This window comes from Camelina sativa, chromosome 20 (assembly GCF_000633955.1).
Source record: "Camelina sativa cultivar DH55 chromosome 20, Cs, whole genome shotgun sequence".
NCBI lineage: Eukaryota > Viridiplantae > Streptophyta > Magnoliopsida > Brassicales > Brassicaceae > Camelina > Camelina sativa.
The window spans coordinates 12,739,828-12,767,092 of record NC_025704.1 but is presented as its reverse complement, the minus strand read 5'-3'; the positions used below and the strand labels follow the sequence as shown (position 1 = coordinate 12,767,092).

Sequence of the window (27,265 nt, the reverse complement as noted above, 5' to 3'; positions counted from 1 at the left end):
GCAAATGCCATATTTCGAGATGATAACAAACAAACATGTGACCATCTACTAGACGCGTCTATCATTACCATGAAATAATAGAATGGTCCACATGGTGGGTGTATAGGTCCACAAATGTCACCTTGAATTCGTTCAAGAAACTTTGGTAATTCTTTATCGATTTTGGTTGGCGATGGCCTTATAATCAGTTTTCCTAGAGAACATGCAACACATGTCATTTTATTCCCCTGATAAATCTCTTGGGGTTTCAGTGAATGTCCATGTGAGCTCTCTATAATTTTTCGCATCATTGTGGTGCCTGGGTGACCAAGGCGATCATGCCACAATGTGAAATCATTTTGATTTCTTTTGATCACAAGGTGTGATTCTATTGAATTTATGTATGTATGGTGCAAACCTGACGGGAGTCTTGGTAATTTTTCCAATACATGTATTTTCCCCGATTTTTCAGAAGTAATGTACATGAACTTCTTTCCATTCTCAGTTGCAGACTGAGTGTCATATCCCTGAAGGTATATGTCTTTAAAACTCAACAAATTCCTCTTTGAATTTGGAGAAAATAATGCATTATTTATCGAAAACTTTGTCCCGTTAGGTAATGCAAAGTTTGCTTTACCAGTCTTCAATTAAGTCGGTGGGACCTGATATTGTATTAACAATAACTTTTGTTGATTTCAGATCGGAGAAATATTTTTTATATTTCAGAATAGTGTGTATTGTTCCACTATCTGGTATGCAAATGTCTCCATGATTTGTCTTAGATAATGTTCCACTTGTAATGTGATCCATTTGTTTCTGTGTGAAATAAATATAATTGGTTAATAGAAATTGAAAACAAATTTATTCATAAAGCACACAATAATTATACAAGATAGTTAATAGAAGTACACAAATATGGGAAATTTCAAACAAACATCGACTTATTTATGGCATAATTGTCGGAAATTCGAGTTTCATAAGACAAGCATTTTAGTTTTCTGCAAGGACATCCTCATCAGGATCATTTGCGAAGTCAGCAGCCTCAAGGTGGGTTGTACCCTCAAATGTTCTGCAAGGTTCACTTCCTTGCCTTTGCCCTTAGCAGATTCTTTGTACAGAGCACAAAGATGTGCAGGGGTTCGGCATACCTGAGACCAATGTCCCTTAGTGCCACATCTGAAACAAGCACTCTCACGTTTTTGGGTGGTGTTTGCTTGGATTTCTTTTCCTTTCGGACTTTGTTCAGAGCCAATCCATTGGTATGACTTCCTGCTTTGAGGGTTATAGCTTCTTCCGCGTCCGCGATAGTTTCGGCGGCCGCGTCCTCGAAAAGCTCTATTTTCTCTCACCGGATTTTTAACATCCAATGCATTAACCTCAGGAAATGCTTTTGATCCGGTGGGTCGAGACATGTGGTTCTTGATGAGGAGCTCATTATTCTTTTCAGCTATTAAGAGCGCCACAATCAAATCTGAGAATTTGGTGTATCCACGCAACCTATATTGTTGCTGCAGAGTGATGTGATTCTTGTGAAACCTGGTGTACGTTTTCTCAAGCATCTGGGATTCAGTGATGGTTTCACCACAATATCTTAGCTTGGCGACAATTCCCAACATGGCTGAATTGTAATTCATCACCTTGTCAAAGTCTTGGAATCTTAGACTTTCCCATTCATCCCGAGCAAGTGGGAGAGTTATGTCCCTTTGATGATCAAATCGATCCTTCAGGGACTTCCACAACTCTTTGGGATCTCTCATGTGTGCATAGTCATATATGACATTTTCATCAAGGTGTCTTCTAAGGAAGATCACTGATTTTGCCTTTTCTTGGTCCGTCGATTTATTACTCTCTTTTGTGGTTTCAGTTAACCCATAAGACTGTAGATGTAATTCGACATTGGTAGTCCAAGATATGAAGTTAGCTCCAGTGATATCTAAGGCCAGGAATTGGAGCTTCTCGATGTTTGCCATTTTGTTTTTCTTTCTTTCTATAAAATAAAATCATAAAAACATAATTAGAGATTTCATTTATTTTAATTTTAAAACATAGGAGGTGCTTGCATAAGTAGCGCAATTACAAGAAACACAATTACATAAAAAAATAAAATAAGAACCATCAAAAATTCTTCGGGAGAAAACTCTCCAAAGAGTAAACCGTAAATAGCAACAATTATAAAACCTATTACAAAAACTAAGAATGGATGAATCATTTTTCCTAGTAAAACTAATTAAATTTTTTAGGAAGATTTTGAAAGGGATGAAAAATTTGAGTGAAATAGATGAGTAAAAATGAGTGTATATATAGATTAATTTCACTGTTCATTAGCCGTTTAAGTATCCGTTTGAAAAGTGAGAAAAGTTAAAATTTATTTAATTTTTCACTTATGACCGTTGAGACTTAAAATAATAAATCAAATTATTTTCTAAGAAAAATTTGATATAATTGATCTACAATAATATGTATTAGTTAAAAGTATAAAATTATATATATATGTATATATATTTAGGTGGCAGAGCCTCCTTTTATAAAAATAATAAAATGATAATTATATGGTGATTAAATCATCCATGGTAAATTAAAGCAATAACAAAAAAAAAGTAAGTAAATTATGGTGATTTAAATCATCCATGTTAAATCAATAAATTAGAACAATAAATAAAATATGGTGACTTTTAATCATCCATGTTAAAGCAATAAATTAAAGAATAAATAAAAGCAATAAATATGTTATGGTGATTAAAGTCATCCATAAAAACTATATTTAAATTATGGTGACTAAAGTCATCCATAATAGAAAAATAAATCAAAGCAGTAAATAAATCATTATGCATTAAAATGTCATGGGGCGGCAGAGCCGCGCTCCTGTAATAATAAATATCATCTTGATAAATTGGTCATGAACTTGGCAGAGTGATCGTGCTGATAACGTGTTTTAATTTAGTATTTTGGGTATCGTAAATAAAAATATGAGTAATCTAAAATAATCTGAAAAGTGTATATGAGAAGCTAAAGGAGAAAGGGAGTTTACATTTTATTATGGAGAAGAGGTGTATCATACAAGTGAAACAATACGTCCATATTTATAGAGTAAAAATATAGACAATTACTACTGTAACAATTAAGACAATGGGCTCCAATATAACTTGTATACGCAAATGTTTTGTTGACTTTTGTAACAACATACATTTTATTTATTATACAATCCAAAATATTATTTATTTTATTATACAACACACAATATTACATAATAAAAGTTAAATGATAATATAAATTACATATATAATAATAAAACACACATAAACATAAATTTTACAAAGTTACATATGAGATAGCAAATTAATCAAGCATTATTTCCGTAATGCTCCCATATGTGATAAATCAAAGCATTCTGAAGTGATAAATGAGCCTCTTTATTTTTTATTTGTATATTACGAGCTAAAAATTGTTGAAATTACTTCTGATGCTGATCTTTCATCTCTAGTAGGTGTATTGATATCATCTTCATCTTCAATTATCATGTTATGCATTATAATGCACGCGGTCATTATATCACAAATTATTTTTTGTTTATTAAATTTATTTTTAATATTACAAATTATTTTTTGTTTATTAAATTTATTTTAGTGTGCTTAAGTTTTCTTAATTAAATTTTATACAATTATTTATGAAAGACATAAATATAGGGACTAAACTGAAAATAAAAAGTAGTTTTGAGGTTCTGAATAGTGAAACCTCAAATTTGAGGTTTCACTATTCAAAACCTCAAAATTTGAAGATTTGAAGATTTGTTGGACTGTCAAAAACCTCAAATATTGAGGTTTTAAGTGCTTGCTGGAGATGCCCGTAGACATTGTATTATTTAATTACCATAAATTGTTCAAGCTGCAAATTACACTGTCGTCGTTTAACTAGTTTTTAACTGAGTTATAGCTAAGTTTCTAATTTTTCTAGCGTATATATGTTAAAATGACGATGTAAAATACATGCACAAACTGGATGAAAAGGGATTTTCATTTATATTTTATATAGCTACATACTGTATATATTTTGTGTATTAAAAATAAATCGTATGATTCCACAGATTTTTGTGACTGGTGAAAACTCTATACATGCATTATACCCATCAGTCCATCACCATCAGAACCAAAATCATTTGTAACATTAACGTCAATGCACAAAGTATACAAAAGGATACAACTTTATCTTTGTGACATTAATTTAAAGGATACAGAAACTCCTGAAAAAAGAATGAAAAAAGAGAGGGTTGAATGCACAAGTCATTCCTTTGATATACGTACGTCAATCACTTTAGAATTGTAACTTTCCTATAATCTTACTTTAAGGTGATCGTCGGCGGCTGGGACGACCCATGTGCCGGTACGTGGCCCAAAAACAAAGAAACGTGGCTCATAAGCTTGTCTTTCCTAGAAAATTTTGTCCCACAAGAACAAACCCACTTTATATCCCCACAATGCTTCTCGTGCGTCCTAAGATCAGACAGAACCGAAAAATGCTTCACACCGCACCTCCTGCACATATACATTTTAGGACAATGACTCCTCTTGTAATGATTCTTGGCGCAAATCACAGATTTCAACGGCTGAAACTTCTCGTGCCTCTGGTTCCATCTACACCCTTGTTGAGGGCACGAGTAGTAATGTTTCTTTAACGAGTATTCTTCTTTCTTGTCATGGCTCGTTGGGCTGATCAACGCCTCACGTGTCTTGTACTCATCCCCGTGCGCTCTCATATGCATCCTTAGATTCGCGTCTCTCTTAAACCCTTTCCCACAAATTTGACAGTAATGTGTGTATTTCGCTAGTAGATCCGCTACATCCAGTTCCAATATCTCGTAGTTCCCGAGTCTTGGTTTAGAAGAATGATGATGATCTTTTTTAGGGTTTAGGGTTTCCGTGCCATACCAGTTATGATTATGGTCGGGAAACGAGATCTGCCCTCTTTCTTGGACACCAAAAAGGTTTGTCGACTCTTGCACAAAATCACGACCCGGGTCCGTTTCTTGTCGGGAAAAATCCAAAACCATTGCATCTGCGGTTTGATCGTTATGGATATCATTGTCGTTGTTAAATCCAATGTGGAGTTGTTGGCAAGCGAACAACATGGAAGAAGCAGCCGTGATGATCTCTTGAACTAAACTTCCGATGTTAGCAACGGCCAAAGACGTTGACCCCGATGATTGGTTAATGTGATTAGTAGAGATCATGTAGAAGCTGACCAAAGATTGGATCTGATGGACTTTGTCTTGTAAGGTAGATAGATTGTATAGAAGAGAGAGTGAAACGTCGTCCTCTTCCAATGATTTCGTCCCAGCCGCCGTCACGGGATTAAGGTAGATATGTTTTGAGGAACTAGTGGTCGTCCCGGAGAAGCTAGACATTGACCCTTCACCTTTACTTGTAATATGCTCGTCTTGATTCGTCATCTATGTATATGAAGAATCTATTGTGAGTTCTGTTCTTAAATTTTCTTTTGATTTTGTTGCTTCTCTATATTCTTTGTGATATGTTTGTTTCATATATATGCCAGACGGTCTAGACTCTAGATGCCTTGAAGAAGACACCCTACCCTATACCGTATAAAATACTCGCGGCATACATTCACACAAACAAATACGTGTCTCATGCATAGAATAATGTCTCTTCGGTTCATTTTATCAAACAAAATCGGGATGTCATACTAAATTGGGTAAAATTTTGAGAAAAAATCTATTGAACCTAACGATACTATGAACCCTGCTGTTTATTAGTGATTTAAATTTTGAATAGACATTTTGATCGATGCAAAAACATTCATGATATACTAAACGGTCAAATTATACTATTTTTCTTTAAATTCAGATATTCAAGTGTTTATATCTACTTTATTACTTGATATTTAGGAAATACAGATATAAACAAGGGTACGTAAAATTTATAATTTGTGTATTTTGTTTTTTTTTAGTGTCAACAAAATGCGATACAGATTTTTATACATTCGGATGGTGGCAAGCAAGCGACAATAGTAAAACAATCCATTAGATTACAACTTTAATTTTGTCGTCATGAATGATGTTTTATTTCTTCTCCCTAAATGCATATGTCATATGTATGAATTGTTTACATTAGGTTTGAAAATGGAATAATACAAGTATGTGATGTGATTAAGATTAACTCGGAAGTCAACTTGACAGAGCAAAAAAGACCATCCCCACTTAAAACCTCCCCCGCATAAAACCTTGAAGAGTTTGTCAGCTATACCTTAAAATAAACGAAGAAGGTCAATCCCAATGTTATTAAATAATGATAAACCTAAGTCAAGTGTTAGTGTTCTTTCATGGCTTTTTCTTCATGTATTCTTTGGATATACATTCATATAACTGTCAAGCTCACATAATATATTATTAAGATATATCCCGTGCTTAAAGCACGGGTTAACATTTTCAAAAAAAATTATAATATAATAATAAAAATTATTGTTTTATTTTTTTTAAAAAAAATATTTTGTTTGAGATAATATTTATTTTTAATTGTTATATAAATCTATTAGTCTATTTGAATACTAATTATTTTAGAATATTAAAGTATTTTATTTTTGACGTATTATTACAGTTTTATATTGTTTATTTGTTGTATTTGCATCATATTTTGTGAAATATAAAATAATAATTTTAATATTATAATTGTGAGTAAATAAAAATTATTAATTTATCATCTATATGTAAATTTAGTTTTACCAACCCGCCAATGCGGAAATTAAAACACATATTTTCATACATTGAGTAATATATCTTCATTTTAAAAAATTCAAATCATAACATATGCAGAAAATATGCATTTTATTAATTATAAGTATTATATGAAAGTTCTAAACAATTTGTAAATAAAATAAAATAAATATGATAGGAGAATCATAATTTGAAATCTTAACAAAATCTTCGAATTTATTTATTAAAAATAGAGAAAAATAATTGTATTGTATACTTGGATATAAAATCTTAGTTTTTAAAATTCTGATTGGTTTATATATTTTTTTAAAAAAGTAATTAGTAATTTGGTCCATAATTTATTAGAAAGAGAAAATATTTTTTTAGATTTTTTAATATTTGATATGTGAGTGTTTTTGATTTTTTTTTTTGTTTTTTTTTGTGTTTTTGATTTTTATTTTAATTATATTTATTTAAATTAGTTAATTAAGCTTAATTAATTTTTTTCTAATGGCAATTGAATGTAATTTTTTACACATTTTAAGGTTAGTTTCATATTTGTACTTCTCAATTAATATAGTAGGATGTTACATTCTAATCCGTTATTATAAAACTGCGACTACATTCATTCCTCTTTATCTGCTTACATACACACATTTATACGTGTGCGTATATGATTGGATCTTATAGGAAATATTAATAATGCGGCCATCGGCATGAGTTGCAATTATGTTAAATTACTTCTGCTCATGCGTGTTCATTTTTTTTTGTTTTTACGAAAGAAGTATAGTTAGTTTTATTGATAAACTAATCGGAACTTCTTTGAAGTGACCATATGAGTGATTAATGCTGTTTTCTTCAGCTAACTTTGGCATGAGTACTTATTTTAAGCTTTTGGAAGAATTAAAAAAATGTCACGTTATATAACGTTTTTTCTTCTTTTATTTTGTATTAAATAACGTTTTCGTTTAAAACAAATAAGTTGCTGCTACCATTACAACTGTAATGTATTTCACGTGCCAAAAAACTTCTATTTGAATGATTTCATTACAAAATATTACGATTACGACTAATATGTTTCACTCTTAACTTCGAACGGGTTTTAAAATTACCATTTTCAAGGGATCAAGGTATAAAGGTGAAACAGTCAAAAACTGTTTAGGAAACAGAGTCTTTGAAGAAGAATGGGATTCTGCTAAAGTCCAATAATAATAACACCCAAATGAAGAAGCCCACCAAGCCTACTACAATCACGTTGAAGCAACCGTCGGATAAGAAGAAGGAGGCAGCGTCCTACAATCATGCTGCTGCAAAAGTAAAAGCCATGGGTTGTGACAAAGGACCACAGAGAGAGACAAGGAATATGTTCAATGCTCTCAACCTCCTATGCAATGATGACAAGTGTGCAAAGGACTAGGGCAACACTGTTTTAAGTCTGATTATAAATAGAATCCATATCTCCTATGTAACACTAGAGTATGCAATAATAAGCAAAAGGAACTTTCTTCATATTATCTTTGTTCTTCTATATGTTATTAGAGCCATGGCACTGTCCACTGAGCTATATTCACAACCAGTGTTAAAAATTACAAAGTGCATTACTGTTAAACTTACAGAGAGAAACTATTTGTTCTGGAAGTCTCAGTTCGAGTCGTTTCTATGCGGTCAAGGGCTCCTAGGGTTCATCAATGGATCCACTCCACGTCCTGCTTCTGCTACCAACGCCGACTCCACACCAAATCAAGCCTACCAGGCCTGGATCCGGTCAGACCAAGTTGTCAGAGCATGGCTCCTTGGCTCGTTGACAGAAGACATTCTCACGGAGGTCATCAAAACAACAACAGCTCAAGAGGTATAGAACTTCCTGGCTGGACACTTTAGTAAGGTCTCATCTGCTAGGTTGTTTGGTCTACAAAGAAAACTGCAAAACACTGAAAAGAAAGAGAAACCTATGCTAGAGTACTTGAAAGATCTTAAGAGTGTGTGTGAGCAACTTGCCTCTGCAGGAAGCCCTGTTAGTGAGAGAATGAAAATCTTTGCTGCTTTAAATGGTCTAAGTCGTGAGTATGAACCGATTAAAACTTCGATTGAGGGCACTCTGGATGCTACTCCGTCACCAACTCTCGACGATGTGATTCCTCGTCTAACTGCTTATCACGACCGCCTCATGTCTTATAATGAAGAAACAAACGTTACTCCTCACTTGGCGTTCAACACTCAGCGGTTTGGTGGTTCTTCTTACAACAATAGAGGACGAGGAAACTCACATCAATCTAGAGGGAGAGGCGGATACTCCACCAGAGGCAGAGGATTTCATCAGCAAATGTCTTCCTCTTTGGGCTCATCAAACTTCTCCAATGACAACCGACCAGTATGTCAAATATGTGGAAAGGAAGGACATGTAGCATCTCAATGTTGGCATCGCTTTGACAATAACTACCAGTCACCACCACTCCCTGCAGCTTTAGCAGCTCTGCGTATAACCGATGTCACAGATCAAGGAGGTCACGAGTGGGTTCCTGATAGTGGTGCAACCGCTCATGTCACTAGCTCTCCTGGTCACCTGCAGCAATCACGTCAGTACACTGGTAGCGACACTATCATGCTTGGAGATGGGAACTTTCTGCCAATCACACACACTGGTACTGTTGTTCTACCAACAACATCAGGTAATTTACCTCTTAAGGATGTTCTAGTAGCTCCTGGTATTACAAAATCCTTGTTATCTGTTTCTAAACTTACAACAGATTATCCATGCTCCATTAAGTTTGATTCTGATGAGGTTCTTGTTAAGGACAAGGTAACAAAGAAGCTTCTCACTCTGGGTCCGTATCGTAAGGGTCTGTATGTGCTCAAGGATCCACCGTTCCAAGCATTATACTCGTCAAGACAACAAGCAGCGTCTGATGAGGTGTGGCATAGACGTCTTGGACACCCTAATAAGAAGATCCTGGAGCAGTTAGTGAAGAATAAAGCTATAATCATCAATAAAAGTACCAAGCAGATATGTTAGGGATGTCATCTTGGGAAAAGTAGTCATCTTCCTTTTTCAGATTCTCAGTTTGTTGCAACTAGGCCATTAGAGAGGATTCATTTTGATCTTTGGGGACCTTCTCCTGTTACTTCTGGTCAAGGCTTCAGATATTATGTAATTCTGATTGATAATTGGTCTAGATACTGTTGGTTTTATCCACTGAGAAATAAATCAGATTTTTATTCTACATTCTACAATTTTCAGAAGCTTGTTGAAAATCAGTTTGGCTGCAAAATTAAAATGTTTCACTGTGATGGTGGTGGTGAGTTCACAAACAAACCTTTTCTCAATCATCTGGGTCAGTGTGGGATACAACAACTCATTTCTTGTCCCTATACTCCTCAACAAAATGGTCTTGCTGAAAGAAAACACAGACACATTACTGAGCTGGGTCTCTCCATGATGTGCAGCAGCAAAGTTTCTCAACATTTTTGGGTTGAAGCTTTCTTCACAGCAAACTTTCTGAGCAATATCCTACCTACTACTGCTCTAGTTGACAACCAAAGTCCTCATGAGAAGCTCTACCAAGCTCCTCCAACCTACACAGCCTTGCGGACATTTGGCTGTACGTGTTATCCAACTCTAAGGGACTATGCAGGAAATAAATTTGATCTAAGGTCCCTTCGATGCGTCTTCTTGGGTTACAACGCCAAATATAAAGGCTATAGGTGTTTGTATCCACCCACAGGAAGAATCTATATCAGCCGCCATGTTTTGTTTAATGAAACTGAGTTTCCATTCTTCGATGTATACAAACATCTTCACAACGAAGGAGGATCAAAGCTCCTGCAAGCATGGCAGCAAAGCTTCTAGTTCCATCCACCAACGTCTGCTCTGACTCAAGCTTCGTCAACCTCAGAACAGAGTCAAACTTTGTTCACTGATGATGATTTTCCTCCCTTGAGTCGCACAACGGTCCCAGCAACCAAGCCTGCAGTCTCGTCTCAACAACTAGTGACCTCTGCAGTCTCTACCGAAGCTCCTGCGGTACCCCAAGAGTGCATCGAGAATTTAACAGGCAACGAATCTGTTCAAACTAATGAAGAGGATCAAGTTTCACAAGTCGAATCAGAGTCCTACGATGATGAAGACACAACAACGACTCAAACTGCAGAGATTCTCACAGATTAAAGAGAGAACCAACACTCTCAGTCAACTCACCCAATGAAAACAAGATCATAATCAGGAGTGAGAAAGCCTAATCCTCGTTACGCTCTTCTCACTCTCAAAGCTTCCTACCTAGAACCTAAGACCGTAACAGAGGCTTTGAAAGATGAAGGTTGGACTGATGCGATGACTGAAGAAATCGATAACTGTAAAGAAACAAACACGTTCTCTCTCGTACCACCTGAACCAAACATGAATATCATTGGCTGTAAGTGGGTTTTTCGAACAAAACTAAAGGCAGATGGCTCTCTAGATAAGCTGCGAGCTAGACTAGTGGCTAAAGGGTTCCATCAAGAAGAATGAGTTGACTATTTCGAAACCTATAGTCCAGTTGTAAGAACTGCTACAGTACGGCTAGTTCTTCATGCTACCACAGTAATGCAGTGGGAATTGAAACAGTTGGATGTTAAAAATGCATTTCTACATGGTGATCTCACTAAAGATGTGTATATGCTTCAACCACCAGGATTTGTTGACAAAACCAAACCAAATCATGTTTGGAAACTTCACAAATCCCTCTATGGACTCAAACAATCCCCAAGAGCATGGTGTGATAAGTTTAGTACATTCTTACTGGATTTTGGTTTTGCTTGTAATATGCAGGATCCCTCTCTGTTCATATACGACAGAGGATCGGACATGATTCTGCTACTTCTCTATGTGGACGACATGGTCATCACCGGTAGCAACACAACTCTTCTCAACAAGCTCCTAGACAGTATGAATCAAGCCTTCAGAATGAAAGATCTCGGCAAACTCCAGTATTTCTTGGGTATACAAGCAACACATCACGCTAATGGTTTGTTTCTTTCACAACAGAAATATGCAGAGGATCTTCTTAAAGTTGCTGGAATGTTTGATTGTGCTCCAATGCCTACACCTCTACCTGAACAACTCAATCAAGTGCCACATCAGAAAGATCTCTTCTCCAATCCAACCTACTTCAGGAGTTTGGCTGAGAAACTACAGTACCTCACTCTAACAAGACCTGATATCCAGTTTGCAGTGAATTTTGTCTGCCAAAAAATGCATGCACCAACCATGTCAGACTTTCACCTGCTCAAAAGGATTCTCCGATATATTAAAGGAATAGCAACTATGGGCATCTTCTTCAACAAAAACACAAATTTCAAGTTAAGTGCCTATAGTGACAGCAGCCACTCTGACTGCAAAGAAACAAGACGGTCCACAACAGGCTACTGCACTTTTCTTGGTAGCAATATCATCTCATGGTCCTCAAAACGGCAGTCATCTGTCTCCAAAAGCTCGACTGAAGCTGTGTACAGATCATTGTCCGAAACTGCCTCAGAGTTAGCTTGGATCAGCAACATGCTTCGCTACTTACGTATTCCCCAACCAGACACTCCTGAGCTCTACGGAGACAACCTCTCCTCCATATACCTAGCCGCTAATCCTGTTTTTCACTCTCGAACAAAGTTTTGAAACACACTATCACTATGTTCGCGAGAGAGTAGCTCTGGGGGTCTTGGTGGTTAGTCATGTACCAGCATATCTACAAATTGCAGACATATTCACGAAATCGCTTCCACTTAAACCTTTTGCTGTGTTACGACACAAACTTGGTATGGTCTTGCCACCCACACTAAGTTTGCAGGAGAGTATAAAGGTGAAACAGTCAAAAACTGTTTTGGAAACAGAGTCTTTGAAGAAGAATGGAACTTTGCTAAAGCCCAATAATAATAACACCCAAATGAAGAAGCCCACCAAGCCTACTACAATCACGCTGAAGCAACGGTCGGATAAGAAGAAGGAGGCAGCGTCCTACAATCACGCTGCTGCAAAAGTACAAGCCATAGGTTGTGACAAAGGACCACAAATAGAGACAAGAAATATGTTCAATGCTCTCAACCTCGAGGTTGATGACAAGTGTGCAAAGGACTAGAGCAACACTGTTTTAAGTCTGATATAAACACTTAAGACAGAGTATGCAATAATAAGCAAAAGGAACTTTCTTCCTATTATCTTTGTTCTTCTATACAAGGAAACATTAAATTTTTGTTCAATACAAAATTTAGTTTTCCAATTTAGATGCAAACAAAAGATAAAAGCAAAATTCATATTGGAAAAATTATATATGCTTGCTACACAAGATAATTATTTATGTGACGAGAGCTTGAGGCAGAGATCGGAGGTGCTTGTTCACTCGTCATCGTAGTCTGAAATATTATTGGATTCCGGAGAAAATTTGGTATCGCGTTCTTAGTTTATTTAATTATCTTCTTCACCTTTGGGATTTGTTGTTGTAGTTGGCTCAGTTACCTGTAAATTAGCAGAATTAAGTTGTAACCTGTAAAAAAAACCTAACAGTAATCAGACAATCCTTATAATAAATATATATTTACATTGTCGTCGAAACCTGTTTCTTGTTAGCTACTTTTGCCTATTCATACATTTACTAACTATTTTTAGGGTTTCAAAACCCCAGATGATCACTTGTTCCTTTGATTCTGTTACCCAAACAGTAAAAAAGTCGATAAATTTATATAAAATTGTAATGCATCTCTGATCACGTACATTGCTCTTGCAATCTTTTTTTTGTTGTTCTCTTCCATTGAGGGTTTTGTCATCAATGGAGGACTATGGAGATAATAAGATGCTTACCTGAGAGACACATGGAGACAAGGAACCATGATTTGTGACGTCATACCTCTCAACCCTAGCTCCAATGGTGTTTGGCCTGAACAAAAATTCTCAGATCCAAACATCAATGTTCATTTCTGGAGTTACGCGTTTCCACACTTGCAGATGATATTTCTCATCATCTCTTTCCTTTGGCAATTCTTGCATTTCTTCCTCCAACGTCTCGGCATGATCCGTTTCACTTCTCATATGCTTGTACGTACTATTGGAAAACCTTGAAAACGTTTCCATATTGTTATTATTATAAGGATATATTCTAAATTTTGAGGTTTTTGTTGTGTTGTGTTATCTTGTAGACTGGTGTTCTTTTAAGCAAGACTTTCCTAAAGGAGAACTCAGCGGCGAGACGATTTTTTTCTTCAGAAGATTACAAAGAGATTGTGTTTAGTCTTACTGCTGCTTGTTCTTACATGATGTTTTGGTTCTTGATGGGAGTTAAAATGGACATGAGTTTGGTCCGAACCACGGGGAGAAAAGCTATTACCATTGGGATCTCCTCTGTTTTACTTTCCACGTTGGTTTGTTCCGTTATCTTTTTCGGAAACTTAAGGGACGTAGGAACGAAAAAATCAGACAATACTCTCAATTCATTGGAGTATGTTGTGATTTATTCAATCCAATGCCTTTCGTCTTTCCCTGTCGTTGGAAACCTTCTTTTTGAGCTAAAGCTACAGAACTCAGAGCTCGGTCGTCTAGCGATATCTTCTGCTGTAGTTAGTGATTTCAGTACCTCGGTTCTTGCTTCCGCTCTCATCTTCATGAAGGAGCTCAAGGACGACCAAACACGGCTCGGTAGTGTGTTTATAGGAGATGTTATTGTAGGGGACCGTCCTTTGAAGCGAGCAGGGATAGTGGTTCTCTTTGTTTGTGTTGCAATCTACGTTTTCAGACCGTTGATGTTCTACATTATAAAACAAACGCCTTCTGGTCGTCCCGTCAAGCCAATATACTTAACTACAATCATTGTTATGGTTTCTGGTTCAGCCATTCTTGCAAATTGGTGCAAGCAATCTATTTTCATGGGACCTTTCATCTTAGGTCTTGCTGTTCCTCATGGCCCTCCTTTAGGTTCTGCAATCATTGAGAAGTTTGAGTCGGCTATATTTGGCACTTTTATTCCGTTCTTCATTGCTTCTTCTTCCACGGAGATCGATATCACGGCTTTGTTTCATTGGAAAGATCTCAAAGGTATTATACTCATCATATTAATATCTTTCGTCGTCAAATTCATCTTCACTACCGTTCCTGCTTTGTTCTACCGTATGCCAATGGAAGACTGCTTCGCTCTATCTCTTATCATGTCTTTTAAAGGCATCTTCGAGCTCGGCGCTTACGCCTTAGCCTTCCAAAGAGGGGTATGTACAAATACAAACACATATGCCTCCATTATCATATTATATTTAAATATGTAAACTATGTCTCATGTTTATGCTTTGAATGTTGCAGTCTGTTCGTCCCGAGACCTTCACTGTCGCGTGTCTTTACATAATGTTGAACTCCGCAATCATACCTCCGATATTGCGGTACTTGTATGATCCTGCGAGGATGTACGCAGGGTACGAGAAGCGGAATATGCAGCACCTGAAACCAAACTCTGAACTAAGGATTCTGTCTTGCATTTACAGAACAGATGATATACGTCCAATGATCAATCTTCTTGAAGCTACTTGCCCGTCCCGGGAATCTCCTGTTGCAACCTATGTCCTCCATTTGTTGGAGCTCGTAGGACAAGCCCATTCCATCTTCATTTCCCACAAATTGCAAACTCTCAAAACAGAGGAGACGTCTTATTCAAACAACGTACTTGCCTCTTTTGAAAAATTCCGCAAAGAGTTCTACGGATCGGTCTTCGTAAGCACCTTCACAGCTATATCTATGCCCGATACGATGCATGGAGACATTTGTATGCTTGCTCTCAACAACACTACTTCTCTCATACTTCTTCCTTTTCACCAGACTTGGTCCGCTGACAGATCCGCTATAATCTCAAACAGTAGCATGATCATGAACCTTAACGAGAGCGTTCTTGACGCTGCACCATGTTCTGTCGGAATCTTTGTGTACCGAAGCAGTGTTGGACGAAGAACCATTAATGACGCTGTTTCAAACTTATCAACATACAATGTCTGTATGGTCTTCCTAGGCGGTAAAGACGATAGAGAAGCAGTGACACTTGCAGCACGAATGGCTCGAGACCCTAGAATCACTGTAACCATTGTCCGAATGATCACTACCGATGAGAACGCACGGGAAAAGTCAGAATGGGATAAAATGCTTGACGATGAACTTCTTAGAGATGTGAAGAGCAACACATTAGTAGACATTTTCTACTCGGAGAAAGCAATTGAAGACGCCTCTGAGACATCTGGTTTCTTGAAATCGCTTTCAAACGATTTTGATATGTTCATAGTGGGAAGAGGGAAAGGAAGGACGAGTGTGTTCACAGAAGGGCTTGAGGAATGGAGTGAGTTTAAGGAGCTTGGTGTTGTTGGTGATCTATTGACTTCACATGATATTAATGGCCAAGCTTCTGTTTTGGTAATACAACAACAACAGCTTATGATTTAGGTTCATAAGTATTGGTACCATTCTTTTCATTATAGTCTTAGAAATTTATTTGTAAGAAGAGCATTCTTTTGTAAATTTTTTGCTTAGCACATGCAAATTTAACTTCTTGCAAATACACAAGGGCGATAAAATTTTCAAGCATTGAAATTTTATACTTACAAAAATACATTTTCGACAAAAAAAATTACAAAGACTATATACGAACTCACTTATACAAATAATATACACAAATTCAAATTTATGATAAATGACCTAACCAATCATATACTAGTTTGTAAGACTATCAAAATGAAAATGATTTATATACATATATAATAAAGAGAAATTCCTTTAAATACCACTAAAAAAGTTTTTTTCCAAAAATACCACATTTTAGTTTTTTTTTCCAAAAATACCACAAAAGTTTTTTTTCCAAAATTACCACTAACACAAAAAATTGAATTTTAAGAATGTAGAATTTTTTTTTTATGTTTGGGTTGACAAATTTAGTTTTAGGGTTTAGTTTTTAGGGGTAGGGTTTAGTATTTATAATTTAGGAATTAGTTTTTAGTATTAAAACTTTAGTTCAATTATGTGGTATTTTTGGAAAAAAATACATTTTAGTGGTAGTTTTGGAAAAAAAACTAAATTGTGGTATTTTTGGAATAAAAACCTATTTTAGTGGTATTTATGACAATTGCCCTATAATAAATGAAAAATTATAGAAAGTTTTGGCTACTTTAATGACAGTTATAAAGCATACTACAATACTATCATTTAAAGACATAACTTAATAATTTCTATATAGTCATAAGCTCTAGCAAAAATTTAAAAAAAAAATCACACTAAAGCATACATTAACATATCAATGCATATATATATATATATATAGAACTTGTATGATTATTAATTTATGATATTAGTGAGATAATATATGTACGTAAAATTTTAAATATTTAAATATTTTATTAACTTACCAAATTTTGTTATTTGAGACCGAATAATTCTATTATTTTATGTGTGTATTAATTTATCTGAGTATTAATTTACATAGATTTACAAATTTCACCATGACCTTAGTTATAGTATCGAGTTTCGGTGAACAGTGAAAATATCTTACTTTGGATGGCTATAAAATAAATTGTGAATATTATTTGTTTATTTCATTGAAGTTCACGTGAAATTTTACGATTTTGTTGTTAGCGGTTGGTGTTCACTTCAAAAAAGTGTCAAGATATACAAGTGGATATATCCATAGATTGTAGTGGCAGTTGCCCCCTGAAACTTAGAATTAAATAAAAATTTAACAGTGGACATGGTTTGTGTTGTAGCGAAAAGGTTAAGGATTCTCTTAATAGAAGTTCGAGGTGGTAGGTTCGATTCCTTCTTGCTACATTTTTCACCCACTAAATTATTTGCATTGAACTGTAGATTTATGCTATTTTAGAATGTTAAAAGAATCTCATAATTCTCTTTGTCAAATTACACTTCCGTACACTCTCTTTCAGACAGAGTCAACGAAAGCCCTAATTCTCTGACACAGACACTACTACTATCTCCAGTTTCATAATCAATCATTCGGTTCGGTTTCGTAGTTTTTATCTGCATTAATTGGTATTTTGCTCAAATTGGGAAATTTAATCGGATCTTTTTTTTTTTTTTTTTTTTTGAAGTCATCCAAGCTCTCCCAAATTTCTAGGGTTTAGGGGTTTTCCCCTGAATTTGACTGTCCCAGATCTCATCTAAAAACTCCAAAATCGATTGAGGATTCTCAACAATTCCGGCTATGGCGGATGAGAAGAACGGTGGTCGTCTGAGTGATGCTAGTGACTACTCGTCAGAGGACGAAGGAACAGAGGATTACAGGAGAGGAGGCTACCATACGGTTCGAGTGGGTGATACTTTCAAGAATGGATGTTATGTCATTCAGAGTAAGCTTGGTTGGGGACATTTCTCCACTGTCTGGCTTGCTTGGGACACTCCCAACTCTGTAAGTCACTTTCTTCACTTCTACGGTTCGTTTTAACACATAATCAAATTTTTAGGGTTTTATCAGTATAAGGATTGCATTGTTGGGATTGAGCTTAGCTTTGTTGGATAAAATGTGAATGTGAATCTTGCCTTTCAATTTTACTGTTTGTAGAGATACGTAGCTTTGAAAATCCAGAAGAGTGCTCAGCACTATACTGAGGCAGCCATGGACGAGATTAAGATATTGAAACAGATCGCAGAAGGTGATGAGGAAGATAACAAGTGTGTTGTGAAGCTTCTTGATCATTTCAAGCACGCGGGTCCTAATGGGAACCATGTTTGTATGGTCTTCGAGTATTTGGGAGATAACCTCTTGTCTGTTATCAAGTACAGTGATTACCGAGGGGTTCCTCTTCACATGGTTAAAGAGATCTGTTTTCATATTTTAGTTGGTTTGGATTATCTTCACCGCAAGCTCTCCATTATTCATACTGATATCAAGCCGGAGAACATTCTGCTTTGTTCCACCATTGACCCTGAAGCAGATGCTAGGAAAGCAGGTACTCCTCTTGTACTTCCAACCGCTAAGGACAAGAATGTTCCTGAGAGACAGGCTGAGAAAGACAAACCCAAGAGTTACACTTACAGTGCGGATTTGACTAAGAATCAGAAAAAGAAGATTCGTAAGAAAGCTAAGAAAGTGGAAGGTTCAGAGGAAAATGAGAGAGATACTAACTCTGAGGCAAGATCAAATGGAAATTCATATGTGGAGGGGTCGGAAGAGAGTTCAGAAAGAGTAAAAGATGCAGAGAATGATAGTCAAAAGAGTCGGGGAAATAGGAGAGGAAGTCGATCCACGAGGCAAAAGTTACTTGCGGATGTTGATCGGAAATGCAAGTTGGTAGATTTTGGGAATGCTTGTTGGACTTATAAACAGTTTACGAGTGATATACAGACGAGACAGTACCGGTGTCCTGAGGTTGTTCTTGGCTCAAAATACTCAACCTCTGCGGATATGTGGTCATTTGCTTGCATTTGTTTTGAGCTTGCCACCGGAGATGTTCTATTCGATCCTCACAGTGGTGAAAACTTTGAGCGGGATGAGGTATATTTCTCTCTAGCTTTCTTATGTTCTGTGAAAAAACTCAAATAATTTCATTTCGTTCATATTCAGTAGAGCTTATGTAATACATAACGGGCTTTTGGTTTCAGGATCACTTGGCATTGATGATGGAGCTTCTTGGGGTGATGCCAAAAAAGGTAAAAATTTGAGAAACACTGTTGTTCTTTTTGTTTATAAGTATGGTTTTGCGCTTTTTAACGGGATCTTTTGTTTATATAGATTGCATTAGGCGGACGCCATTCGCGAGATTTCTTCAACCGACAGGGTGAACTGAGGCACATCAGGCGGTTACGGTTTTGGCCACTTAGCAAGGTCTTAACAGATAAATATGACTTCAGCGAGGAAGATGCAATTGCTATGCAAGATTTCATCATTCCTATACTTGGATTTGCACCTGAGAAGAGACCAACGGCTGCTCAGTGCCTAACGCACCCATGGATGAATCCGGTCCCTAGATCATTAAAACCGTCATCGAGTCCACAGAAACCCATAGAAGAAGAAGCATCAGATGAGAATAAAACGAAGGAAAAGGATGAGAGGGAAGCGATGGAGGTTGGTGTTGGGAACATCGCCATTGATGGCTCGGAACCAAAGACCTCAGCAAGAGAAGGTCGTCAATCTGCTCGTGATCTTCGCACTTAAGAAATTATAATCCCTGAAAAAGTTTTGTATTTGCCTCTGAATATCTTCTCTGGGAATCAAAGATTTAGATACTGTATTGTTTTTTCTCACTTCACTATTGAAAACAAAAGATTTGAAAATTCATTTGCTTTTTAATACAAGCTTATTAAATGATACACTGATTTAACTGTAACCAATAGTGCAGAGCATACGCAATGAGGACATAACACACAAGTACAGGGGTTCAATGGAGACCACACAATAAATATATATCAAACTTTTTATGAACTTCCTTCCGCTCTAACACCTAGAAAGGGGCCTAATGCCACAATGTAAATGTGATGAAATTTTCTTCTTCACGGATTTCCCACCTGTAATATATACGTTTATTTTCAGCTCTCTTCATCAAATTTCAAGGAAAACGGAAATATTTTAGGATTGAAGACGGGTTTACCACTTCTTTTGTCTTTTAGGATTGAAGGTTCAAAATATTTTGCGTCTACTGAGATACGAATACATGAGGAAGAAGGCGACTGCAGCGCCTATGATGATTCCACCCGTTGTTAGCCAGAATGCAGACTGCATAAACTCGAGATGTTAACGGTGAAGTGATGGTAAAATAGTGTATAAAGATGTGGCTACATGATGAGGGCTTACAGCTTGTTCCTCAAGATAGGACCTCAAGTTCATGCCGAATATACCTGCACGCACCCAAAAGAAGAGTTTTAAGCCCTTTACGATGATTTGATGAACAGGGGAAAATAGGAATTGTTGGCTTGGAGATCATGTATAAATAGCACACTCAGTTCAATCTCGGTAGTTGGTAGTTTAAATACAAAAAGAAGAAGCAAGCCTCTAACACAGTTCAAAGGTTGCAAATCATAAACGGGTAGTGAATGTACCTGCGATCAGAGCACCAACTGCAACACAAAATGTACCGACCTGAAGAAGCAACTCGAATCTGCTGACCTCAAGCCTCCGAGAACTGAAAATAAAACAATAATGCATCATGACAAGAGTGTCTACTCATTTGATAGATAGGAGTGTTGTGTTATCTTCAGAACCTTAGATTGACAGCAATTGAGTCTTCCATTTCCTTTGCAGAATCCAGAAGTCTTTCTGCTTGTCCATGGCATGACTCACATCTGCACAGACGAAGCCATAGAGTTTCACTACATAAGAATATAACATATCAGAGTGCTTCAAGAGTAAAAGTCAAAACCTCTGCAGATAGTTCTCCAAGAGCATCTCTATTTCCTCCTCTTCTTCTGCACAGAACCAGAGAAAGAAAATGAATCTCGTTAAATTCATGTGTTTGTGGTGACTATCACGGAGGAAATGTTTGCAGTCTTACCCTCAGCAATCAGCTTCTCTGAGGGTAACGTACACTCCAAATCATCGTCTCCTCTTCTAAGTGTGCAGTTTCTTCCCATGATGCATATGCGGCGTATTTCATGGGGATCCTCTAAAAGATCCAGAAGCATTTGTCTAAGAGCTCCAGCTCTGGAGCCTAATTCGACCTTTAAAAAGTGTATAAGGAAAAATACAAAACAAAGAAACGAAAACTGAGTTCTCTAAAGTGAACAACTGAATCAAGAATATGCATAGACAAACATCTTAATGAAGTTTACCAGTCTTTGTTTACTAATACGAAGTTCCTCCAATATATCAGCAGTTAAGCGGTTGGGCAAAACCTCAAGAAGAGCTTGGACCTGAACCAAATGGCACAAATATAAAAGTTAAGAGCAAAAGAAATGATGATAAGCTCCATCGTGTGTATGTGAGGCGTTCAGAGGATGCACGTGAAAGATTTAAGCAGAAAGAAGAAGAGGATATTTTGAAACCCAATCTGTAACTAACTTTCTTTACAAATTGTTTTCGTATAAAGACAAACTCTCATTGTTTAGAGAGGATTATGCAAACCAAGATGTCGGATGTGGGGCTCATGAGTGGTGAGCTAGAAATGATGTTCTAGTCATCCTCTCGCTATGCTTGTTTGATCATAAAAAGCCATAAGCCAATGTTTGGACAAAACTACAGGGTTTTATGTCAGAACGTTTCATGATTCATGCTCAGTTCAGTGTGATATTTATACCAGAAACTAAACTTATATCAATAGGAAAATGCATTATTCGACTCGAAAAATGGCAGTCTCATCCTCTATAACATGACTCAGTTCCTTTTGACTTTTGGGATACAATAAGCAACTGAGTCATGGAGGAAGTCCTAGTCCAGCAGTCAAAGTGAAGAAGATCTAAATGAAATATACTCACTAGCTTTCATACTCACACGGGGTTCTATGTCCATAAGCCTTTGCTCTAATCGTTGTATCCTTGAGATAAGCGCCGATTCAACAGCCTTCAATTAAGCCAGAGTAATGAAACGTTAACACCACAGAGGTTGAAATTATTTCGAACTCAAGTTATGCAGGGCTGAAGAGATAATTTATATAATCTTTGATCTGTATACACAACATATATTTCTTCTTTTCTAACATAAATAAAGAGTGTCATAAATAAATCACCATCCCATAGAGTTATCTATGAAGCCAAACCAACCTCGAGTTCAAATGGCATAGAGGGCCCTCCATTCATACTTCTTGGGTTAAGCCGAGGCATCAATGTATCTACAAAAGCCCTTCCTCCTCTCCTGAAAATATTTTGGACAAACATCAACAAATACTGAAAAAAAATAGAGTGAACAATCTGAGAAGAAAAAAAAAAGAGATATACTGCTACCAAAATTACCGGTTATAATCAAAAATAAGGACACGGTCTCGCATTGCTATTGCTCGCAAAGAGCCCAAATTGAGCAGAATCGCATGTTCACGAACCTAAATAACATGTAAAAAGTCATATATACAAATAAAATACAGGGTAGTGAGGTAGAGATGGTTCATCATAGCCATATTCACACAAGTAAAGAGAAATGATAGTTGAAGCTAATTTACCAAAAGAGATGGCACTGAGTTTGTCATAAACAATGAAGGATCAACGCTTCGTATATCTCTTGGACGCAGACCTGGTAAAAAAGAGTAACACTCACCAACATCAAGATCAAAATGTATAATTCAGTCGAGAGATGATTAAATTTTGTTTCACTCACCACTGGATTTGAGAAGCTGTCTTCTGTTAATCTTCCTTGTAGATATTACTCCAGTCGCCTTCACTTCAACAACCTTATTTTTTTTTATTATATTCCAGAGACATAAAAGTTTTAAAATTTTGATGAGGGCACAAACATAGGTGACAGCTTCAACCATATAAAATAATCACTTAAATCAGAATCTTATATGAACATGCACAATTCATTTTTTTCTTTTTACTTAAAAGAGAAAGAATGAAAACCTCATAAACGGGTTCACGAATTCCCAGAGACGTAGAATCAGTTGACGAAGAAGAACTGATCTTCTTTGAATCATCGCTTCCTCCGTTATCTCCTCCATCACTGTTACCACTGTCACTGCCATCATCGTCGCTAACGTTTAGGGATTCGTAATCGCCGACGAAATCTTCGGCGGTTGTAGAGGATTTCGCTAAACATTTCGATCTCGATGATGATGATAAAACTTTGAGTGCTTCGAAATAGATCGGAGTTCTTCTACTCAGGGCAGATAAGTGGAGAGAGAAGGAAGGAGAAGATCCAGGAAGAAGATAATGGAGAGATGGAGAAGGAGAATGATCGGAGGAATTGAGGAGTGGAGTGAATGAAGATGAAGATGGAGTTAACGCCATTGTTGGTGGTAGGAAGAAGCTTTGGTATGGAGAGATTCTTCGTTTTGTTTTTAGCTTAAGGATAATTTTACAAATAAAGATAAAATAATATCCATCTTTTCTATATAAGTTTTTAAAAATTTGCTGCTTTCTCCCTAGTTTATGTCCCGCGATCTTATCTGAGAATGGTAAAGCGGATAATTTCGCGCAACGTGTTCGCATAGTTCCGGATCTAGTTAATACCTATGTAAACAATTTACCTTCTAGTTGGCTTGTTTGAGTCAATGTTGTATGCTGTTGTCAAAAGAAAAAAAAGTTTTTTAAAATTATTTAGAAAGATTTATAAAACATGATGCCTCCTTATCCCACTCAAATATTTTCGATTGGCATTTTTCACAAATTTGTGTGATAAATAAATATGAAATTTTTGGAGAAGTTATATATATGAAAAAGATATATTAGAAATCACAATCAACAAATTTTTTTTTTTTTTGAAATTTGATACAAATAATATGAATAAATAAATCTTATTTTAAAATTAAAATCTCAAATGATTATATATCTCTCTATCTATGTTTTTCAAAAATAAAACTAAATATTTTTCGGTTTAATCATATTTATTTCGTATAAGGCAAAATAGATCCTATTATTAAAAATAAAATACAAAAAATTGTTTCATAAATTTGTTTTCGTATGTTATTATTTTACAGATATTTAATTTAATATCCTACATTTTGTCCAAACAAGAGTATGTTTTATTTACAGCAAAATGTTTTATTTCATTTAGAAAATAATTTTGGATTAGTGAATAAACAATTTGTGGTAGATGACCGTTAATTTTGTGGCGGAGGATTAATTTGAGATTACTCAATTTCTCACCTGTGAAGTGTTGCCACCTGTCCCGAGCTTTATTTAACAGTTGGCAGAGTCTGCGTGGTTCATCCAAAAGGGATGTCATTAGCTCTATTGAAAACGTTAAGGTACTTTAAAAGAAAATAGAATACTTTGCAGGTCAAAAAACAAAAGACGATTTAGTACAAGGGTTACTTCCTAATATTGAAGCAAAGAGGCGTTTCGAATTTTCTGGGCGAGAGAAGGAGAAGAAATAAGGGCAAAGGTGAAAAGAAACAAACCCAGAGAGGTTCAATGGAAGACGATGAAGCTAACCAGCGAAGAAAATTTCGAGAAGAAGATGATTTTAGTGAAGCAAGAGAAAACGAGTTTCCATCTCATCATCCTCCACCTCCTTCTGATGAAGTAAGAGCATCAATAGCTCTTAATTTCAAGTTTAATTGTAGAAATCGAGCTTGAAGCTAGTTTCAATGGTACTTTATGTGATCAAGTTTTCTTCATATGTGGCAATTGAAGAGTCTATTTTCGATTGAAAGTTCTGTTTTTTTTTCGTAGTATTGTTGACAGTGATTTCTCTATGTTCTGCAGTTGTTCGACATTTCGACTACTGTTGATCCTAGCTATGTTATTTCACTGATAAGGAAGCTTCTTCCAGTTGATTCGAGCACTGAAGAGCGACGTAACCATCATACGAATGCTAATAATGTGGTTCAAGGTGTTGACACTTCCAATGGTGGTTCAGAGAGCATGGACATTGGAGGTTACAATAACGAATCCACTTCTGAGGAGAAAGACAAGGTGGGTTCATGTGCGGAGCTGGGAATGGTAAGGGGGTCATCAGTGGAAGAAGCTTGGGAAGATCATGGTTGTGTTTTGTGGGATCTTGCTGCTAGTAGAACTCATGCTGAGCTAATGGTAATGGGTTTAGATAAGTAATACACATTTGAATTGTTGAAAGATGGTATTGGTTTCCATGTAGACAAGAAAGCAGCTTGGTTACATTACATGTATTTAACTCTATGTGCTGGAAGTTGTGATTATTTTCTTGTATTCACATTGGATTTGCAGGTACAGAACCTAATATTAGAAGTGCTTCATGCAAACCTTATGGTTTCAGAATCTTCCCGCATTCGAGTAAGAAGTGTATAGTATATCTATGATCAATGGCCAAGTCTGATAATTTTCTGGTTTTGTTTGTCTTCCTTGACAGATTTTGATGTTTACATTTTTTTTTTTTTTTCATTTTGGGGCTTGCAAGGAAATCTGTCTAGGGATTATTAGGAACCTTGTTTGCCATGAAGGTCTGTTGCAACATGTAGAGTCTACAGCAGGAATCGTCAATATACTTGTGGGGCAGTTGTTTCTTGATGATACCCAATGCCTAAGTGAAGTTTGTAGGTAAAAAAATTCAGTTTATGACATCAAATGTAAATCATGTTCATCAGTTGGTTTGGTTATCTAAATATTGACATATGTTTCCAATAGGATACTAACCACAGGTCTCTCTGGGACTGGATGTACTCTCTGGGCTGAGTGTTTGCAGTCTGATGATATACTTCGCCGTATTTTATGGATTGCAGAAAATACCTTGAATCCACATCTTATTGAGAAGGTAACTTCTGATATTTGTGCTTGTAACTGAGTCATTCTTGTACTGGACGAATTGATGGTTGAAAGGTTGATCGAACTGGTGAATTTTATAGGACTCAGTTTCAGATGGAAATCTTTCCTTTAACTCTCTACTTTATGCTTATTCATGTCCCTCAACCATTTTCTGTAAGTTTTGGTTTATCATGGCTCTTTTTGAATTTGCTATATCTTTCCATTTTCTCCATAGAGTGTAGGGTTATTGTTAGGTATCATAGAAAGTCAACCGGAGATTGAGAAGCTATTGATCCCTCTACTAATGACTCTGGGTTTGACGAGTCTCTTGATCAATCTTCTTTCTTTTGAAATGAGCAAGTTGACGAAAGAAAGAATTCCAGAAAGGTAAAGAATAGAAATTCATCTTAATGGTCATTAAGTGTTTATGAATGGCATTCATATTCTTGCAAAAAAAAAACAAGTGTTATGCTTTACTATGTAGTATGAACCCTTGTATATGGTTTCAGGTACCCCATCCTTGAAATTATTCTCCGAGCTATTGAAGCCCTTTCTGCTTCAGATAGCCATTCTAAAGAGAGTTGCTCTAGCAAAGAACTATTTCAGCTAGTCTGTGATCTTATGAAACTTCAGGACAAAGCTGAGGTATTTATAGGTTTTTCCAACAAGCTTTGCATTGAATGTATCTCAAGTTATAATCTAATAAACTTATCTTCACTGTAGGTGGCAGCATCTTGTGTTACTGCTGGAGTTTTGATCGCAAATATGCTGTCGGAAACAGTCCATTTTATTCCAGAAGTATTGGAAGGTAAACTAATTACTTTACTTTCATGAAATGTCTGGTCAGCATTTTCCATTTGGGTTTGCAGAGTGTGACATGACTTTACTTTACTTTCTTTACCTAGTTCTGAATTCTGGAATTGTGGTGTTAGGAAAAAGTTATAATTAAATTTGTTTAACAAGTATGAGATGTTTGTACTGATGAAAGCATTCTGAAGATGTTTTTAGCAATTCACAGCAAGGGCCATACTTTGCAGATTAGGATGAACAGATAAAATATATGCATAGTGTTGTTGGTTGTTTCATCTAAGTGCTTCATGTCTTTATCTAACACTAAGAATCTGTGCAAGCAGATTTCTCTTTCTTGGAAGGTTTATTCAGTACTTTACCATTTGCTTTGGATGACTTAGAAGCAAAAAGAGCAATTTGGAATGTTATTGCGAGGTTACTTGCCAGAGTTAATGAGTCTGAGATAAACACATTCTGTCTGAGTCAGTACATATCGGTTTTGT

General features: G+C 36.2%; 5 protein-coding genes across 6 annotated transcripts; 3 read left to right on the top strand and 2 right to left on the bottom strand.

The window, feature by feature from the left end:
• Nucleotides 4,119–5,583, bottom strand: LOC104770629 (protein SENSITIVE TO PROTON RHIZOTOXICITY 1-like). The gene has a single exon (XM_010495082.1). The coding sequence runs from the start codon at nt 5,420–5,422 to the stop codon at nt 4,313–4,315; it is 1,110 nt and encodes a 369-aa protein (XP_010493384.1). The 5' UTR covers nt 5,423–5,583; the 3' UTR covers nt 4,119–4,312.
• Nucleotides 13,474–16,175, top strand: LOC104770628 (cation/H(+) antiporter 3). The gene is given in 4 exon segments (XM_010495081.2): nt 13,474–13,498; nt 13,501–13,739; nt 13,841–14,899; nt 14,991–16,175. Coding segments are annotated over 4 exon segments (2,445 nt in total). The 3' UTR covers nt 16,113–16,175.
• On the top strand, nt 17,579–19,980 carry LOC104770625 (SRSF protein kinase 2-like). 2 transcript variants are annotated; one of them, XM_010495079.2, is made up of 5 exons: nt 17,579–17,672; nt 17,765–18,081; nt 18,235–19,167; nt 19,275–19,322; nt 19,405–19,827. In XM_010495079.2, the coding sequence occupies exons 2-5, from the start codon at nt 17,878–17,880 to the stop codon at nt 19,825–19,827; spliced, it is 1,608 nt and encodes a 535-aa protein (XP_010493381.1). In that variant the 5' UTR covers nt 17,579–17,672; nt 17,765–17,877. The 2 variants fall into 2 exon arrangements, with proteins under 2 accessions (XP_010493381.1, XP_010493380.1); XM_010495078.2 differs by lacking the exon at nt 17,579–17,672 and having other exon boundaries at nt 17,684–18,081; nt 19,405–19,980.
• On the bottom strand, nt 19,937–23,619 carry LOC104770627 (magnesium transporter MRS2-11, chloroplastic). The gene is made up of 14 exons (XM_010495080.2): nt 23,154–23,619; nt 22,912–22,984; nt 22,757–22,827; nt 22,554–22,639; nt 22,365–22,455; nt 22,096–22,164; nt 21,438–21,518; nt 21,161–21,326; nt 21,029–21,074; nt 20,871–20,951; nt 20,709–20,791; nt 20,464–20,507; nt 20,261–20,385; nt 19,937–20,177 (listed from the first exon to the last, which is right to left on the bottom strand). The coding sequence occupies exons 1-13, from the start codon at nt 23,538–23,540 to the stop codon at nt 20,290–20,292; spliced, it is 1,374 nt and encodes a 457-aa protein (XP_010493382.1). The 5' UTR covers nt 23,541–23,619; the 3' UTR covers nt 19,937–20,177; nt 20,261–20,289.
• LOC104772472 lies at nt 24,559–27,264 on the top strand (the record flags this gene model as incomplete). The annotated part of the gene is made up of 10 exons (XM_010497082.2): nt 24,559–24,776; nt 24,960–25,286; nt 25,440–25,505; nt 25,630–25,769; nt 25,857–25,983; nt 26,075–26,147; nt 26,228–26,360; nt 26,483–26,618; nt 26,697–26,781; nt 27,107–27,264. Coding segments are annotated over exons 1-10 (1,356 nt in total), but the record flags the coding sequence as incomplete, so codon positions are not given.